The following is an 18,831-nucleotide window of genomic DNA, read 5'->3' on the forward strand; positions in this document are numbered from 1 at the left end:
TCTGCCATCTTTATAGACAATTTTATTGTTAAAAACACGAAGCTTTTGCATTAAATGTTTGAAAACGATGCTTTTGTTTGCAATTTTTTTATTATAGTATCAAAACAACACCAAAAAGTACTATTAAATAAATAAAAAATGATCGTTTTCTACAAATATGGCAGCTTTTTCGTGAACGAGCGCATGTGCAAACGACTTGATGACGTCAAAAACAAACGATGGATTGCAAAAGTGTCCTTTCTCATGTTCAGTATTATGTGTTTTCTTATTAAGGTGGATGTCAAGGCAACAAGAATATGCACGGAAAGATGCCGACGTTGTGCCTGCTCCCATGATGAAGCACAGCAGCTTCATTGCCGGCATAGCCAGTGATCCTAGTGTGGATATCGACCTAAGTCGGGATGGTATGTGCGTTTTTTATCGGCAAGCTCAGTTTGCTATCTTCTCCATAAATATTTAAATTGAAGTATATCTAAGAGTTTTTAGCTGTTATTAGGAGTTGTCTATCATTATTACTAAATATCAGTACTATTATTAGTATTAAGTATCGGTGGACGCTCCTATAACATAAATTCTAGATAACAAACAAAAATTTGAGTGAAACTTTTGCTTTTTAGTACGTAAAAAGTTTCATATCACTTTTCAAGATTTTCAGTTTTCAAAATTGATTTGAATGCTGGTTTATCTTGCTGCACATCCGAAAGAAAAAACGACCTGCGTATTGTATTATATCTATTATATACAACTTTCGTGACATTCTAGTTCGTCGTGATGTATCTTCAAATGTGTCGACAAAACAGAGAATAGGATAGCTGTGCAATTGTACATAAATACCTAAAGGCGATCAATTAGTGCAGGTGTTACAGCGTCGGTCCTCCAATCTGAATGTCACGAGTTGGAGTATCATCAAAAGTTATCTTTTATCCTAACCTTGACCCTAGATACAGGTAGACGACAAACGGGTAGAACAGTTTTTTTATAGTAAAAAGATTTTGTTGTTTTGCTTTATTGAAGTCATACAAAATATTTGTTATTAGTTTTACTTTGCAGAATAGACTTTGCTGTTGAAAAAAGCAAATCATTGTAAATGGACATCGGAAATGTGCTCTCCCCATCAATTTGTTGTAAAATTACCGTAATCACAGTCTATAAAACCATTGAGATTGATCATAAAAAGGAGAAAAGTTGTCGATACAAACCAATAATAGTTCAGTAATAGTTCAATAATGGTACAGCCCACAAATTAAAAGAGTTAAGTAAAGTTTTTCCTTTTTGCATGGCCCAAAGGGTAAGTTTGGAAAAATTTTAGAACAGATTAGGCAATTTACATGTATGTTACCGTTCTTATAATGTAAATTTCCTATGACGTACACGTCCTTGGAATGGGTTATTTATGTTGTAGGAGTGCCTACTGTACCTTGGTCAATTGCTATTAATTGTCTGGTTTTATTATGTTTTTTGTTATGCCCTTGTTCCCATACGCTAGCAAATATAGGTTTAATCATTTGCGAAAATAAGATGAAAACTACTTACCTGTAAGTCTTGTCAGACCTCACATACAAATGAGAAGCAAGTGCAATTTACATTACTTCACTCATAATGAAAGATTGCTGGTGCTACAGAGCAATGAGATGAACTCCACATTTTATACTAGGAGCTAGGTCAAAGTTAAGTCATCTAATGATACTTTATGCAGGAGAGGAAAATCAGCAGCAATTTCGCAAGAAAGATGAAGCCTCAGTGCAGTTAGCTGATGCTCAGATCATGTTCAAGGTGAGCGAAGAGCGTCAACAGGTGACCATGTCACAGTGGTGCCAGACCGTTGTTACAGAACTCTTGGCACATTTCTGTTGCACCATTTGTTGCAACAGAGTTTTGTCTTTGTTAGGGTTTATTGTGATATATGTTTAGATGATTTGATGTCAACCAGCAAGTTGATAGTTTTAGGCTATGAAGGTAATTGCTTGTTATTCATCAATGTAATAATCATATAATAATCATATTAGTCTGAATATTTTAAGCCACTCTTGTTTAGCACGATGCTTTCTTGTCAAGTTGTCATGTTGAAAATGCTGACTTTGTGTGCTACAGCCATTACTGCAAGCTGTCGGACTTAACATTCATGGCATCAAGTCATCGACCTTGATGAAGAAGGTCGGAGGGAACCTTTCCATAAACTCTGTTTGGCATTCCCTAAGCATAGACATTGTGGATGATATGATCAGAGATCCAAGGTCTGGCAAAGTGCCTGTGACACCTCGATTGAAGTCCATCATGGCAGAGGTAAGAGAGATGGCCAATTGTATAACAGAAAAATGATTTTTAATAAATTTTAATAAAACCAGTTGACAGATCATAGAATTGTTAAACTCAAAAAAGATGTGTAAGTGATTTGCATTCCAGCTTTTGTATATTTACTGTTACATCTTTGTGGTGTCTCAACTAAACTGACCACAATAATCACATGTTAGTGTTCAAGAGCCAAGAAGTGCAAATATTTTTTTAAACCCGAAAAATTTTAAGATCTTAACGAATCCTACCTTTTCAATTACAACTTCCAATCAGATCATTGTAGGATATCTAGAACAAACTATATTTATTCTTGTAAGCTTTTGTTAAGGAAACCAGAAATGATTCAAATTGTGCTGATATAGTTTCCTACATCAGCAAACTAACATCTTTGCTATAGTCAGAGTTTGTATCAGCAAACCTCTACGTATATACTTTATATATGTATATACATAAATATATAGATATATGTATATATAGGTTTACATATATATCTATTTATGTATATATATCTACTATATAAATGGCAATCGTTGTCTGTCTGTCTGCGTGTGTATGTGTCCGCCTTATAGAGTACCGTAATTTTCGAACTATTAGCCACTACTAGGTATCTAGGGCGCATTAACGGGAATCTCCGGTTAGTGCGCCTCTATACATAACCTATTCATCGTTTGCTGTTTTCACACAAAAAGGTCGTAATAATTCCAACTCTATGGCTTCCTTTTAGCTTCATGACACGTGACGCTTTTTTGTCCTCGACATATTAGGGCTAATTTGTTTTCGGCAAAACGATATCGACAATAGATTCTCTCGATGTTAGAATTTGGCGATTAAATTTTATTAACTCTATGAAGCACGATGCCGTTTTTGTGAACCTCTACTTATGGCATTTCTTAAGGTTCAATTGCTAAATCGCTGTTAAGGTCACTACTTTTCACGCGGACAATTGTATTATCTCGAGCAGGACTAGCATCTAGATTCTCTCACCTTCGATCAGACAAAGACACTACAATATTTTATTTTTACATAACATATCATCGTACCAGTATCGTCGTATTCAGAGTTTTGATGGATAGCTGTTGGTAGAACAGTAACTTTTTTTCTACACATACTTCTATGCAAGAATTGTTATTAATAATTCAACATATTCACGAATTTTATTTTGTTTTCTCAGTTCGTATTAATTGTATCATTACTGAATCATCTCATATTGTAATTGTAGCAAAACAGACTCAATTTCGCTATTACTTGCCAATTATTTCACTGTTACATCTAATCCCTTTTATAGTCGTTTTATTTTTAAAATTTATTTGACCTGTACGAAACATTTTTCTCATGATATGAAGTTTAAAAGTTCTTTGACAAAGTAAGTTTGAAAACCTTTACAGTTGTTTTAGGTAGAATGGCAAATGTTGTTATATGTTAAATACAGTTCAATTTTCTGTTCAGTTTTTTATTACCCGGGCAACGCTGGGTTGCGCAGCTAGATGTATTAGCTTACAGATCTTTCCTTTTAAACCTAACCAATTAGTTTTTCGTAATTTTACATTTTACAACAAACATTTGTAAGATTACTGTAAGATTTATCGTGTAAGATTGCAAGTATCAGTTATTCTCCACTCTCTTATATTTACCGTATTACCGTATCATCTTTTATTGTAATTGTTGCAAAACCGACTTAATTTAGCTATTACTTGCTAATTATTTGAAATTTACATCTAATCCCTTCTACAATTGTTTTATTTTTTTAAATTTATTAGACTGGCAGAAAACCTTTTCCTCGTGATATGAAGTTTGAAAGTTACAGTTGTTTGACAAAGTTTGATTAACTTTACAGTTGTTTTTATTTTCTCAAATTATTTCAACTACACAAAACACTTTTCTCATGATAGGTTACCTATCATGTTTGCTCATGTTACCTATATAGTTTGAATGTTAGAATGGCAAATGTTGTTATATATGTTAAATACAAATAGATTTTCTATGCAAAGACTTTTTTATTACCCGGGTACAAGTACAGCTTATGGTGTAAAATGTTGAAAAAATACTTTACCGAAGTTGTTTTCTCGCCTTGGAGCAGATTAAAATTTACATTATTTTAATGGGAAAATTTGTTTCGGATCTCGAACAACTCGGTTTTCGAATTACCTTCTGGAACTGATTATGTTCGAGAACTGAGGTTCCACTATACGTTATCAAAAGATATAGGTCGCTGAAAGTTATGAAATTTTAAATTTACATTGGTTTAAAAACCTTTACAGTTGTTTTATTTATTTTTAAATCAGTTGTCCTGCACAAAACCTTTTCCTCATGATATGAAGTTTGAAAGTTGTAGTTGTTTGAAAAAGTTTGAAAACCTTCACGGTTGTTTTATTTTCTCTCTTAATTTATTTCAACTACACAAAACATTTTTTTCATGATATGTAGTTTGAAAGTCAGAATGGCAAATGTTGTTATATGTTAAATACAAATCAATTTTCTGCGCAAAGACATTTTTGACTATCCGGGCAACGCCGGGTAGCACAGCTAGGCTTGGGGCCGAGGCGTCACTCGGGGATGCGTGGGAGACCTTTTTCGCCCCAAGTACAGCGAGAGTCTCCAGGCGCGGCTTTCTGGGTGAATGAGTTGGCGAGTGCGAGGCAATTGATTGCAAAGCGATTGAGTGCTAGGCGATTGATGGCGAGTGCGAGGTGATTGGTTGCGAGACGATTGGTTGCGAGTGCAAGGTGATTGATTGCAAGGCGAGTGCGAGGCGATTGATTGCAAGGCGAGTGCGAGGCGATTGAGTCCGAGGCGATTGATTGCGAGGCGAGTGCGAGGCATTTTATTGCGAGGCGATTGATTGCGAGGAGGGTGCAAGGCGATTGATTGCGAGGTGGGTGCGGGCCGATTGATTGCAAGGCGATTGATTGTGAGTGCGAAGCAATTGATTGCAAGGCGAGTGCAAGAGCGCGATTGTCAACTGCTCGGCGAGTAAAGACTGGTCAGCCGAGGCGGGGGTTCAGCGGCAGAAGTGTGCGATCGTCAACTGCAAATATAGACGGGTATGAACGAATGCAAGAATCTAGACACATGAATCTAGAATATTTTCTAGATTTTACACACATCTAGCTGTAAGACACATTGCAGATTTCCATTGTTCTCCCCAACATTGACATGTGTATGTGCGTGCATACTCTGATCAGGACAACAATTTCAGTAGACTGCATATTTGGAGTTGTTTTACAGTATGAAAGACAACTCTCAATAAACCTTATGCTGCACGTGAATCTGTTCCTGTAGGCGGGTAATGCAGCTAGTACATATATATAATGGATAAGTAGACAGGCCTATAGTAACTGCTAACAGCACTTTACATTCTGAAAAGTCTGGAGTGTTATAAATTATAACTAACTAGAGTTTTGGAATAGGTTAAAGGTACTTATCTTAAAATCCAGGTTGTTCTTTTTCTCTGGGGTCATGACTGGTCTGTTTTGGGTTTCTGCTCACGTCAGGTGACTTGCGTTAAAATCAATGCAAGTTTTAACGCAAGTCATCATCAAACATCGGCTACTTCTGGATGTTCTAACTAGCGCAAAGAAAATGCTATAAATATCTAACATATATGACATAGAGCAGACATAGACATCTAGACATAGACACTCACTAGACATAGAGCAGCGCTTGTTCACTTAATTGCTTAACCCCTTGCGACTGACGAGGATAATCTCACACCCTCGTTTTGAATGAAACAAAAACAACAGACATTTTCGGAATATATGAAAATATTATCTTGTTGGAAGGTCATTCTAAGAAGAGTCTAACATTTCACACAACTGCAACTTATAAAAAACAACTTGCTTAAGCTCGTTGATTTTTTGATCAAAACACGATTCCTTGTAGGTAAGTAAGTATATACAAAACAGGGTTCCTTGTAGGTAAGTATATACAAAACGGGGTTCCTTGTAGGTAAGTAGGTAAGTACATTATATACAAAACATAGTGATTTTTTGTTATCTGGACTTGCTAATAGATTGTGACTAGTAATTACGCATTAAAGTTTATAATCAATCGTTCTTCAAACGATGTTTTTAGGTGCCAGCATTTCATCTAGACAAGTTCACCACCACCGTCGCTCTGAAGGATGAGTTTGATACGGAGATACGGCCCCCCGCCAACATCACTGATACCAAAGCTAAATCTGCCAAGCATGCTGTGACTGTAGCAATGAAGAGCCTTGATTCCAAACCTACCACCACTAAGGTCAGCTCTAATATTCCTTGTTGGTGTAACATTGTATTGTAAGATATGTAAGATATGTAATACTACATTCATCGCTGTATAACTGTACTGGTTAGCTAGTTACTAAGTTAACACATGCACATTTCTCCATACAGCGACACCTGGGTGCACCAGTGCTGAGGTGCTACGCTGGGCTGACAAGCAGATGTGTGCGTGCGTGTGTAAACAAAAATATACACAGATTAAAGATATGATAATAAAGAGCAGCAAACATATAGTCAGGTGTGTAAAGGAGATAACCTGAAGAGATGATGATGGGGCCCATTGCGAGATGGCAAAGCCAGCAGTACGCGAGCCCGAGTCAGCAGCATAAAGCAAGATAACAACGATCACCCGATAGAGTGAAGATAGAGCCTCAGCTCCACCTTAAATTTTCCTAGGGATTTTATTTGTCTTAAAACAGTCGACAGCTTATTCCACAGCGGAGGTGTAGCAAAATTATAGGATCTTTGACCAGCAGATGTTAGATGTTTGGTAACAGGAAGTGATAGTAATTGATGACGAGTATGGTAATGTGATAGGGATACAGAGCTACTAGAGTGAAACAATTTATGAGCTTAAATGAGTAATTTATACTTATAAAGTTTGTCTACAGTCGAGATATCCAAATTGACAAATAGGTCTTTTGTTGGAAACCCGTAAGGCTTAAAGTTAATTATACGCAATAATTTCTTTTGAAATATGATTAATCTTGTTAGAGCAAGTGCGAGGTCATTGGTCACTAAAGCCATTTTTATAGCACAAAAAATGGCGCGTCACCCGTGTGTTTTGCTTCTAAACAGCGGCACTGGCATTGCAGAGTTATATGAGGATGTGTTGCTACGCTATCACTGTACGGAAACGTAGTATTACTGACACACTGTTCGTTCGTTAAAGGTTGACTTGCAACAAAATTTGTATTACAGTTATTTGGTATCAAAGATTCACTATGTTTTACTCTGCTATGTTGTAGGTGCAAAATATGTGGAAATGTGATTACAAGCTCTTAAAAGCTAAAAAATGAACAGTTAATCACAGCCATCACAAAAACGTCGTAGTTTGGAATCTCTCTATTTTGATGACGTAGTCTATCATTGTGGTTATTGTTTTGGCACGTTATGTTATCATGTGAAATTAACGGCCAATAAAAGGCTCAATATAAAACATCTCGTAGCACTAGTTTATGACAATCACTTCGAGTTTACCAGAAAGCCCTTATCAAATATGGATGCTCGCTACTTTACAGTTTCGTTTCGGCTTGGTCTAATCATCTAGTCGTAATCTGATCATATGACCCATACTTTCTGCCAAATGCCGTGAACAATTTCTGCAGCATTTTTCGACTATCACAGGTGACCAACAGACTCGTCATGTTTATTAGAGGATGATATGCACTCCTTCGAGCTAAGGTTAAAAAATTGAACGATTTTTGACGGTAGGGGTTGAGATTTCAGTGCTCGAAGTGACAACATCACATTAATGATGAAATAGACGCGTAAAGACAATAGACATAGTTTTATTGACTGCGTGAAGTATATTTGTGAAAATATTTCGACCAAAGAGGTTGAATGAAAGTATAAATAGAAGCCATCATGCTCAACTGTGTCCCATTTGAACCGTTTTGAAAAAGGATTCCAATCTACGGCGTTTTCGTGATGGCTGCGATTAACTGTACGTTTTTGAGCTTTCAAGAGCTTGTAATCACATTTCCACATATTTTGCATCTACAACACAGCAAAGTATGACATGATGAATCTTTGATACTAAATAACTGTAATGTGAATTTTGTTGCAAGTCAACCTTTAACCTTGGTTCATGATTCATAGACTGGCACTAAATATAGTGTTTGACTTTGATAAATCTATTTCTGTAAAGTCACTTTCTGCTGCGTTCAACCTGTTCTGTTATCTCTTCAATCAAGTGTAGTATTCTGTGGTCTGTTTTGGTTTGGCTTAGGCAGTATTAGTCAAGTTGGTTGTTCACAGGAATAGAAGTTGTTTATTTCTTGGAACAGAAGTTAGTTTTAGGCGACAAAGGTTGCAATAACTACGTACAATGAATATACATGTTTCAGTATTTGTCAAAACTAACAGGCTTTGAGAGAGATAAGTGTTTTAAAGTTGACCGTTCTGAGAAGCTGGTAACTGCTAATTAATACATTCTTGTCGGTTCATGTTGACAGCTGCACAGCAAATTGACCTTATTTGAGGAAGTTATTGTCACATTAAAAGTTAAAGAAGGAAGCATGCATGGATTATGGGTAATTTGCCAAACTGGCAGAAATGTCTAGCAGGGTGTTATCTGAGTTTATATTAGAGAAGATAGCATTTACTCTAACACCAAAATAGAAGTAGTATTCTTATGTGGGAAAAACAAGTCAAATGTAAAGATGTAAACTTGGCTTGTCTATTTGTTTTGCAGGCGTATTTCTCGGTTGATGTTCTCTCCATGTCGCAGCATGTCAATATGTCTCTCCTCAGGCTTGTCCACCAACTCATCACTGTCATCGACAATATCACCAAGACTAATGCTGCTATTAAAAGACAAAAGAAGAAGGAAGCCAGACTCTATAAGAAGACGCACAGGTGAGTCAGTCAATGATCTTTTTTGCCTCTTGGGTGTAAATTATTTTGAATATAGATGTACCAATGAACCGTTGATTATAATATTCGTTCATTCTTTTGGCGGTCTGTGCACTTCTAGATATCGTTTGTCAAATGTCGCAGGTGCTCCTGTGGCTCTGTTAGCAATCTGTGACCTACTTTTAAGCAAAGTATATCTTCAAGTGTATATCTATTCTGAGTACTTGTACATATATGTATATATATTTATATATGTATGTATATATATTTATGTATATATAGTACAAAATGTAGATCTATTCTCCTACTGTTCAGCCTTTCACAGCGTGTAATTCATGTGCATGATCTATTTAAGCCTAAACAAATTATGTAATGATTTTTGCATGTTGACCAACCGTACTCCTGGTGTCATATGCATTTCTGCTTGTTCTGAAAAAAGGCACGTTTGTAAATCTTCTTTAGTCAGGTTTTAGTTGGTTTTGGATGTTACTAACAATTTTTAACTCTGTTTCTTTGCTGAGCATTCTACATCAAACACTGTTCATACATCTAGCGAGAGTGGCGACGAGCGCAAAAGGTATTGTATGTAGCTCGGGCAAGGAATTGAACCACTGGCTTTGCGCCTTGATTTCTATTCAAACCAATGTTTTCTGCCTTTCTTGTAATATGTCTGGTTTGGTGTATTTCACTGCGATTGGCTACCGCTGATGATGTGTGTTATAGAATACGTTAGTTTTAGTTAGTAAGTTGATTTGGTGCTTGCTTTTGAACCTTGAGAGGTTTTGGCGTGCTCACCATCATAGTCACGCTTACATCTGTGATTTCTTTATATGTTAAGGTTTGTTTCTCATGCTTTTCCTGTGCAAATTGTAGTCTTTGTATTTCTAAACAGCTAAGTGCATTTAGATCAATTCGTCTTCAAGTATAGTCATTATATGCACTTTTTCCAGGTTTGACTAAATTTTGTTGTTTAAAATTCATTTTGAAGTTACCAAATGAATTCTAGTTTCCAAATTTGTAGTTCTGGTTTAGTTGGGGTACCAGCTGGACAGCTAGCATTCGTTGATCAGAATTAGTTTTATATTTGTCAAACAACATTCTGTTGAAACTGACTCAGACTGCTTCTTTATAGCAGTATGACACACGTGTGGTAACACCCTTTCCTTTTCTCCTTTGCACAAGTTTTAAGAGCTAGTATTTCCATGCGTGTACAAGTGCTTCCATGTGTGTACCAGGGCAAATTTAAAAGATGTTCTTTCATTTTTGTACTGATACAAATGTTTTAGGCAGATAACTTTGAGATAGCATGATATTTTAAACCTCTAGCATATTTGTAAAATGAGTATTTTGTGTAGCTTTATATAAATATGCATTAGTGGTTGTTTGTAATGGAATTTTGTAATTTTGGATGATTACCAAATCTCATACTCTGATAGCTTAACACTTTTTATAGCTTAAAACCTTTTTTTACTCTCATTAACTGATTTACTATAATGTCTTTATACTCCCATTAACTGGTCTACTATAATGGCTTTATACTCTCATTAACTGGTCTACTATAATGACTTTATACTCTCATTAACTGGTCTACTATAATGACTTTATACGCTCATTAACTGGCCTACTATAATGACTTTATACTCTCATTAACCGGTCTACTATAATGACTTTATACGCTCATTAACTGGCCTACTATAATGACTTTATACTCTCATTAACTGGTCTACTATAATGACTGTATACTCTCATTAACTGGTCTACTATAATGATTTTATACTCTCATTAACTTGTCTACTATAATGACTATTTACTCTCATTAACTGATCTACTGTAATTAAATCAGGATTAAAATCACCATAGAGTAATCTTTGTTAGCTTTTTTAATCTGTTAGTCATATAGTTGAGGATTTTATGAAAATTTGAGTTGAAGATATCATTTTTAGCTAGTAGATAACCATCATCCTATTCAGTAGTATTTAGTATACTTTCTGTCAAGTTATTGTACAAGTATGTATCATGCTGAATGCTCTTTCGTGTTTGTGTACAGAAAACAAGACTCTTCATCAAGTGCGGACACGGGACACATAGACGTACCTGGCATGGTATCTAGGCGCTCAGATAAGTTCACTCCACCACCCGTGCAATTTACTGAGATCAAACCTCCAGCTCCATTTCCGGAACGACCTCATTCTATCGGCTCACCAATCATACCTAGAGTTGATGTGAATGTGCCTCTGCTGCCAAAGTTTAATCCAGTGGAAGAAGCGTACCCTCCTGGCACAGACATTGAAATGCAACCGTTACGGTTGGAAAGACCAGATAGTTCGCTGAATACGTCATCATCTACTCATGGGTTAATATCTATTTCAATTTCTAGTTTTGACTTCTTTTTATTTAGGTCAACTTGTCTGTTGGTCTGTCGTCGTTGTTCGTAATTGCTTTCTGCATTTGATCTTATATGTTTGCCAATATTCCTTCCCACCTTTCGATACATTTAATGGTTTAACTTATGTAAGTTGGCATGATATAACTTGTCAGCACTTGTTTAACTAGGCCTCAGACTGAAATTTTGCAATTGATAGCAAGCAAAATGCCTAATATCATTGTGTAGTCCATGTACTGAAGTATTCAAACAGCACATGTAAATCCATAATAAGCATACTATGTTATTTTAATAAACATATAATAAATATCTAATAAACGCAATGCAAAAGGTTTCATATAAACTACCTGTTTAAACATGACACATGAATACATGTAAGCCAGCTTCCAGGCACCCTCATCCAATCTTTATATACTACTGTATATTTGTTAGAAGGCATTTTTAAATATTCATCGCGTTGCATACACATGCTGTCTCCTTTTATGTAAGCATTTTATGCACTTGTCTTGATTGTTGATTAACAATCCGTAGATATGGTTAATAATGCGTTCGTAAGTGGCCATTCATTTACGGACGTTGTTTATTATCTGCATGTGTGAAGCAGTTTATTTTTAATTTTGCTCACTGGTTTTCTATTAGATGCAGGTCTTTGGGCATGCCTTTCCATAGATTTGCTGCGTGGTCTGTTGATGAACAACCTCTTTAAGATTGCATCGCTATCTGCCGCTCTTCTTTTATGTCTGCGATTAACACTTTTCACTCATGTTTCCAATATAGTATGTAGTCTATAAGCTGCCATGTTTTGTACCATATCAACCCATCTCATCAGTATATATCTATCAGTATTAAACTGAGTAAATCAGTCAAGTCTATACATGTCTATATATGCAATTCTCTTATCATTTTGCTTCAGCAGATTTTTTGTGATTGGCACAAGTATATAATTCTAGGAGCTTAACTGGTCGTGCGAGTCCAGGACCGACTGAGGAAAGGGCCAAACGACCGTCGAGGCTCACTCTTCATAAAAGAAAGTTTAGCTGGGCTATGAAAGTGCAAGAACGTAAGGAATGATTTCTTCATTATAATATATACTTGTGTATCAGAACAGTAACTTGTGGTGAGTCATTGCTAATGCTGCTGGAAATGCTGCTCTTGGGTCGAATCAATAACTTTTTTATCACCAGACTTTAAGTAGGTAATAACATTTAACAAATAATAAATCATGTTAAAGTAAAGACCAGTTGTACTAAAAAAATGTTTGATCAATTGTAATTTCCTAAAATCCAATTTAACTGTAACTTAATATACTTCCCATGTGTCTGCTCTCACTTTCAGTAGCTAGGTAAATCTGTTCTCACAGGTCAGTAACTAGATTCATCTGTTTTCACAGGCCAGTAACTAGGTTGTTCCGTTCTCACAGGCCAGTAACTAGGTTCATCTGATCTCATAGGCCAGTAAATAGCCATCAATTTCAAAACACTTCATTCACTCTTTTGATAGCTGAAGACTTATTAAGATATCAGAATCAGCAAGTATCAAACTATGTCATATCCATTCAACATGTATCGCATTTAGTTTTCTAATAAAGAAATAAATCATTTAAGAATGCATGGCTATTTGTCACCTATTACAACGGAGACCGATTCATGAAATACAGTATAACTATTATACTACATTATATACTACAAGATTATAAATATTAGAATGGTAACACAAGTTGTGAGAAATGGGAAATACCAGGTGATTTATTTAAAGTAGCTATAAAATAATGATTGTTCTTTTGTCATTTCCTGTAAGTTGTAAATAGCAGAAATTTTAAGATATGAGTCAGGCTAAGGTAAGAGCTTCCATGCACAGATTAGAATGCTGATTGTTTTATGAACTGAGATTAATATTCCTAACAGTATTACATAAAATATCAGTGTAAAGCATTTAAAGTTATTTTTTTCAATGAGTAATGTTTAATAACATTATGTGTTATCAGTCTATTTCATTCAATTTACAGTGTACAGTAAACACTGATACGCAGTTCCGTGTCGAACTGTAAATGTTTATGGTACAAAGTGGGTATATCTTCATTCTATCTTCTTTTGTTCTCTTCACTGGCAGCTAAATCTCCTACACCAATGGCTGCTAGTCCGACAACAGAATCCCCAAGGGATTCACAACTCTCATCATCTCAAACCAATATCAATGTGACTCCAGCTTGCTGGAAGAACTTGGTTCATCTTCTTGACTTATACTCAAACATGCCTGAAACAAAAACAGTTAATACCCGCCGCAACTCTGTCTCAAGGTTGGTTTCTTTTAACTAGGATCTTTCCTTGGGTTTTGGAGAGTTTTGGGGTGTTTTATTCATTGCCATAATATGTTAGGTGAAATATGGGATCTCTTTGTAATCTGAATTAGCCAGTCTTTGTTGGTTTTAGTGATACATTGTTTTTTCCATGTGTCATGTCACCTGTCAAGCGCTTCAGGTGTCATGTCGCGTGCCAAGTGCTTCAGCTGTCATGTCATGTGTCAAGTGCTTTGGGCGTGATGTCACCTGTCAAGTGCTTCAGGTATCATGCCACTCATTAATTGCTTCAGGTATCATGTCGCATGTCAAGTGTTTCAGGTATTATGTCATCCGTCAAGTGCTTCAGGTGTCATGTCATGTGTCGAGTGTTGCAGGTGTCATGTTGCATGTCGTGCTTCAGGTGTCACATTCCTTTGCTACCATTTCAGGCTATCTGATATCGTGGAAGAAAATTCCAAAAAGTTAGATTTAGTGCATGCAGTTGAGGCTGGTCTGCTGTCAGCGTCTTCACAACCAACTCCATCTGATTCGCCACACCTTCTCAGGAAAAACTCTAGCACAAGAACTAAGGCATCGGACAGGAGTAAGGAGACAGAGGCACAAAAGCTTCGGGACTTTACTAAAGGAGCATTTGTCAAGTGTAAGTTAACTACGAGCTTCTTTTTTGCTTCTCAGGACAGAGGGGCTGATGGTCAATTGCAAACCTTTAGGCTTGTACATAGAATTGCACATTTTCGCACAAGAAATCGAAAACCTGTGAAACTTATAGTTTGGGGTCAGATTCTATGGCAATTTTATACATTATCTTGTGTTTTATTTTTGTTTGAGTTTTGTTCTATGATGGAGTTTTTATTAGAGTTTTCAACAGAAGCCTCTATTGGCGTTGCTAGACTTAATATTCTAGATGATAGAATACTATGAACATTTTCTGTGTTCATAGCATTCTATCATCTTTCCTGTCATGATCCATGACATGCTCTGAAGTACTGTCACACCCAGTGATGTATATGCTAGTTAGTAGTACGCTTGCATTGCTGATGTACATGAACGTTTGCCATGTGTACCACAATGCTTCCTGTTTGTGTGGATCTATCATATCAAAATCCACTGCTCATTTTATAGCTTGACAGATACTTTCTTTTATTTTATATCCAACATCTGCTTCTTTTACTGTTTCATATTCCGTTGCAACACAACGTAATAGTGGCCTCTTAGTTATCAATTTCACGGGCACCCATTAGCTAGTATTAGCACTATGTTCTTGCTTACAGCTAGCATTGTGTCAGTAGATGTATCTGAAAGTTATCTCTAGTTAGCGGGAAGTGGTTTAATTATTGTTTTTCCATGCTTCAAATGGATTTGGTGTTGGCTTCTGCCAAAGAACTCTCAGCCTACTACTCCAACCTTTCGAGGTTGTACGATATTGATCTTTCCAAGACTAGCGATGTACTCCAATAAACAAAACTTGTTAAATTAGGCTTATTTTCGGGTCTTTGTACACTTTGTACACTTGTTGCACTAACTCAGCCAAGATGCCTGATCAGAATTTTCTTTTCGTTCACCTTATTCCTGGCTTCTATATTACAAAACAGCAACAGAATTTATTAATACAGTTATTACTTCAGAGGTCGCATGAATGACACTCGCTTTTAGTAAAGAACTTTTTCTATGTTAGAAGAGTCGTCTAGGAGTCGGCACAAGTGCAGTGCAAATCTGTACAATCGGTAGGTTCAGTTATTTAATGAATAAGGTAATAAAATAAATGAAAAGATAATTATTTAGTCATCATTGTATGAGCAACCCATCATTTGCAGTAGCAGTTAGAACCGACCCGCGTTGTGGTGAGATGGAATGCACTAAATTTTTTACCTCCACTAGAGAGAGCTTAACCGGTTGTTATTGATTGAATCCATCCGCAGTGAGCTTTTTGTGACATCAAATAGTAGTCTCACTTAGAATACTTTCACACAAATTTATCGAAGCGAAATGGCATCAAATTCACTTGATTTCTGCCATTTCTATGATTCGGAGTGGAAGAAACCCTTAATGCATTCAAAGCACGGAAACTCAGTAAATGAGTAGCGTTGATCATATGACAACCTCAGTTAAGTAAATACAGCTTTATTATGCGGATTGTAATTATTGAACTATTGTAGGATGGTACAGAAAATACACTGGCTATTTAATAATGCCTCTATTAGATTAGCTGTCTGCATTCTATTGATACCTTAAAATGGGGTTAAGATGTGTTGATTTTGAGCTTCACTTTTATAACTATATTCAGTATATGATTGCCTAAATAATAATCACGTTCATGGAAGGTCAATAAAAGTTACCTTATATTTAAGTAATGCTACTATATGTTCTTAGCTTAAAACAGCTCTATTGTTGAATGGCTCTATTTTTTTATATTTTTTGTGTGATCAAAAGTGCTGACCATATTCTGCAACTTTTCATGCACAATTATTATTATTTTTCGTTTAGACAAGGTCTCATGCTACCTGCTATGTTTAGGGTTTGTACAACAAGCTAATAATATCATCGTTTTCCATGTAAAACTGTGCACATAATCATGTTCAAGCCTTGAGGAAAATCTCTTGCAGCTGTGTCTCCTGGAGAAAGCATACTTCTTGTGGTGTTTGGCTTTGTCCGAATTCACAAGTCAGAGTTGAAGGCAACGCTTAGTGGTCTCCAGCTAGAGGCCAAGGTCACCGACTTGGGTGGAAGTCTAAACTACAAGGAGCGTGAGGCGGGTTCCACAAAGAAGAGACAAGTCAATGAGAACTCTGTCAATTTGTCTTATGCTAGTGTATCTGTCGCTCTCTTTGAAGGCTCAAGCTCGCCCATTCAGTGAGTCATTTCTGTCAGTTCAGTAGTCTTAAGGCCTGGCTACTTACACTGATTGAATTTATCGCTGACATGTACTGTAGATATTTGCTGTAGCTTCGCACAACGGTGCTACTGAAGGATGTGATGCATCGTGTTGAAATTTAGATTGGCCACTGTGGATTTTTCTCATGTGATTGTGTTGCTAGGTCCTCCGGTATCGCTGTGGAAGCACCGTCAGCGTATTTACTATGTGCTATGAACTGTCAATAGTTGGTGATAAAAATAAAAACATTTCCAGCCTACTTGTGTTGCTATTTTTTTCCACAAAAAAATGTTATAATGAAAACAAATAAAAATATAAAAAAATTCTGATTACCAAAAGAATTTTTTGAAATTTCTCATGAACAGTTCCAATGTATACTAGTGACTTTCAGATATCTACTATTGAGTGAGAATATTTAGGCTCATATATACACAGTGGTTTGTATAAAGCTCTGTTGTCATTGTTGCTCTAAAGTTAATCATAAATTGAACTTGCTTGCGTTGGAAATGGAAAAAAATTGAATCGGGATTATCAAAATCATTTTTAGCAAGTCACAGATGCATCAGTTCTACCTCTACCGACATCAACCGATGTATTCATTTTGCCAATACGTTAACTATACAAAAAACACATTTCTTTGACAACACCTGATCACACCTTTATATATACAGTATATACAGGATTATGTAATTGGTGACATTGGCTGTTATCAATATTATCAAGGATTCTATTGTAATAGGAATCAAGAGAAGTGGTTGCTGCTGCTGCCCTTGTATTGTATTAAAGGTTAAATTCATTCACTGTTTGTTCATTATCAACAGACGCAAGCCTTGATATGTATGTAAGTTTCTATCAGATAGAAATTCAAGTGATCTTCAAATCTTTTCTAACCAGATTAATAGCTGAGTTACTAGTCGAGCATCACTAGTCATGTCTCTCAGAGAAGTTCATTTGTTTCTTCCTCTTTTTTTAGGACGGTGGTGAGTGTGAAAATTGGTTCATCGCATGCTCTCTTCACTAGCCTTGAAAAGCATCGGCGCAAGTATAATTCGGGGGTGCTGACTGTCGGAGAAATCAAAGTGCACATTCCTCAGAACCCGGGAACTTTGCATAGCATGGTCACGAGGAACAGCCGGCGTATTCAAAGCACTATCCAAGAATTCATGAAGTCATCATCTACGAGAAACAGGTTTATATTTGTTTCCAGTGTATTGTCCACATAGATTACTTGTGTTTCTTTGCTCTATGCAATAAATAGATTGCCTGTGTCTCTTTACTCTATGCAATACATAGATTACCTGTGTCTCTTTACTCTATGCAATACATAGATTACCTGTGTCTCTTTACTCTATACAATACAATAGATTACCTGTCCCTTTGCTCTATGCAATATATATATTGTTTGTGTCTCTTTGCTCTATGCAATACATAGATTACCTGTGTCTCTTTACTCTATACAGTGCAATAGATTACCTGTCTCTTTGCTCTATGCAATACATATATTGTCTGTGTCTCTTTGCTCTATGCAATACATATATTACCTGTGTCTCTTCGCTCTATGCAATGACTAATCCACTCCTTCTGATAGTTACACTGCTAAGCACCTAGAAAACATCACAACAAACCAAACCCGTTCATCTGATCTTCTAAGCTGGTTGTTATTATTGCAGAATTAGCCCAGAATTGTCATTCAACTTACTAATTTCTCTCCAACGCTCTAGTTTTTTAGCTCATTTCAGTTGAATATTCTCGTGTTTAAACATGTATTTACAGTTGAATATTCTCGTGTTTAAACATGTATTTACAGTTGAATATTCTCGTGTTTAAACATGTATTTACAGTTGAATATTCTCGTGTTTAAACATGTATTTACAGTTGAATATTCTTGTGTTTAAACATGTATTTACAGTTGAATATTCTCGTGTTTAAACATGTATTTACAGTTGAATATTCTCGTGTTTAAACATGTATTTACAGTTGAATATTCTCGTGTTTAAACATGTATTTACAGTTGAATATTCTCGTGTTTAAACATGTATTTACAGTTGAATATTCTCGTGTTTAAACATGTATTTACAGTTGAATATTCTCGTGTTTAAACATGTATTTACAGTTGAATATTCTCGTGTTTAAACATGTATTTACA

At 36.0% G+C, this 18,831-nt stretch overlaps 1 protein-coding gene across 1 annotated transcript in view; it reads left to right on the forward strand.

Annotated features, from left to right (window-relative positions):
* The window catches only part of LOC137406922 (bridge-like lipid transfer protein family member 1), a 139,606-nt gene that overhangs the window by 63,627 nt on the left and 57,148 nt on the right, over nt 1-18,831 (forward strand). Inside the window, 11 exon segments of the mRNA XM_068093524.1 lie at nt 274-404; nt 1,697-1,773; nt 2,092-2,283; nt 6,364-6,531; nt 8,971-9,134; nt 11,179-11,484; nt 12,465-12,574; nt 13,624-13,810; nt 14,242-14,453; nt 16,417-16,663; nt 17,659-17,874. Coding sequence (XP_067949625.1) covers nt 274-404; nt 1,697-1,773; nt 2,092-2,283; nt 6,364-6,531; nt 8,971-9,134; nt 11,179-11,484; nt 12,465-12,574; nt 13,624-13,810; nt 14,242-14,453; nt 16,417-16,663; nt 17,659-17,874 — 2,010 coding nt within the window.

The sequence above is a fragment of the Watersipora subatra genome, chromosome 10 (assembly GCF_963576615.1).
Source record: "Watersipora subatra chromosome 10, tzWatSuba1.1, whole genome shotgun sequence".
NCBI classification, from domain to species: domain Eukaryota; kingdom Metazoa; phylum Bryozoa; class Gymnolaemata; order Cheilostomatida; family Watersiporidae; genus Watersipora; species Watersipora subatra.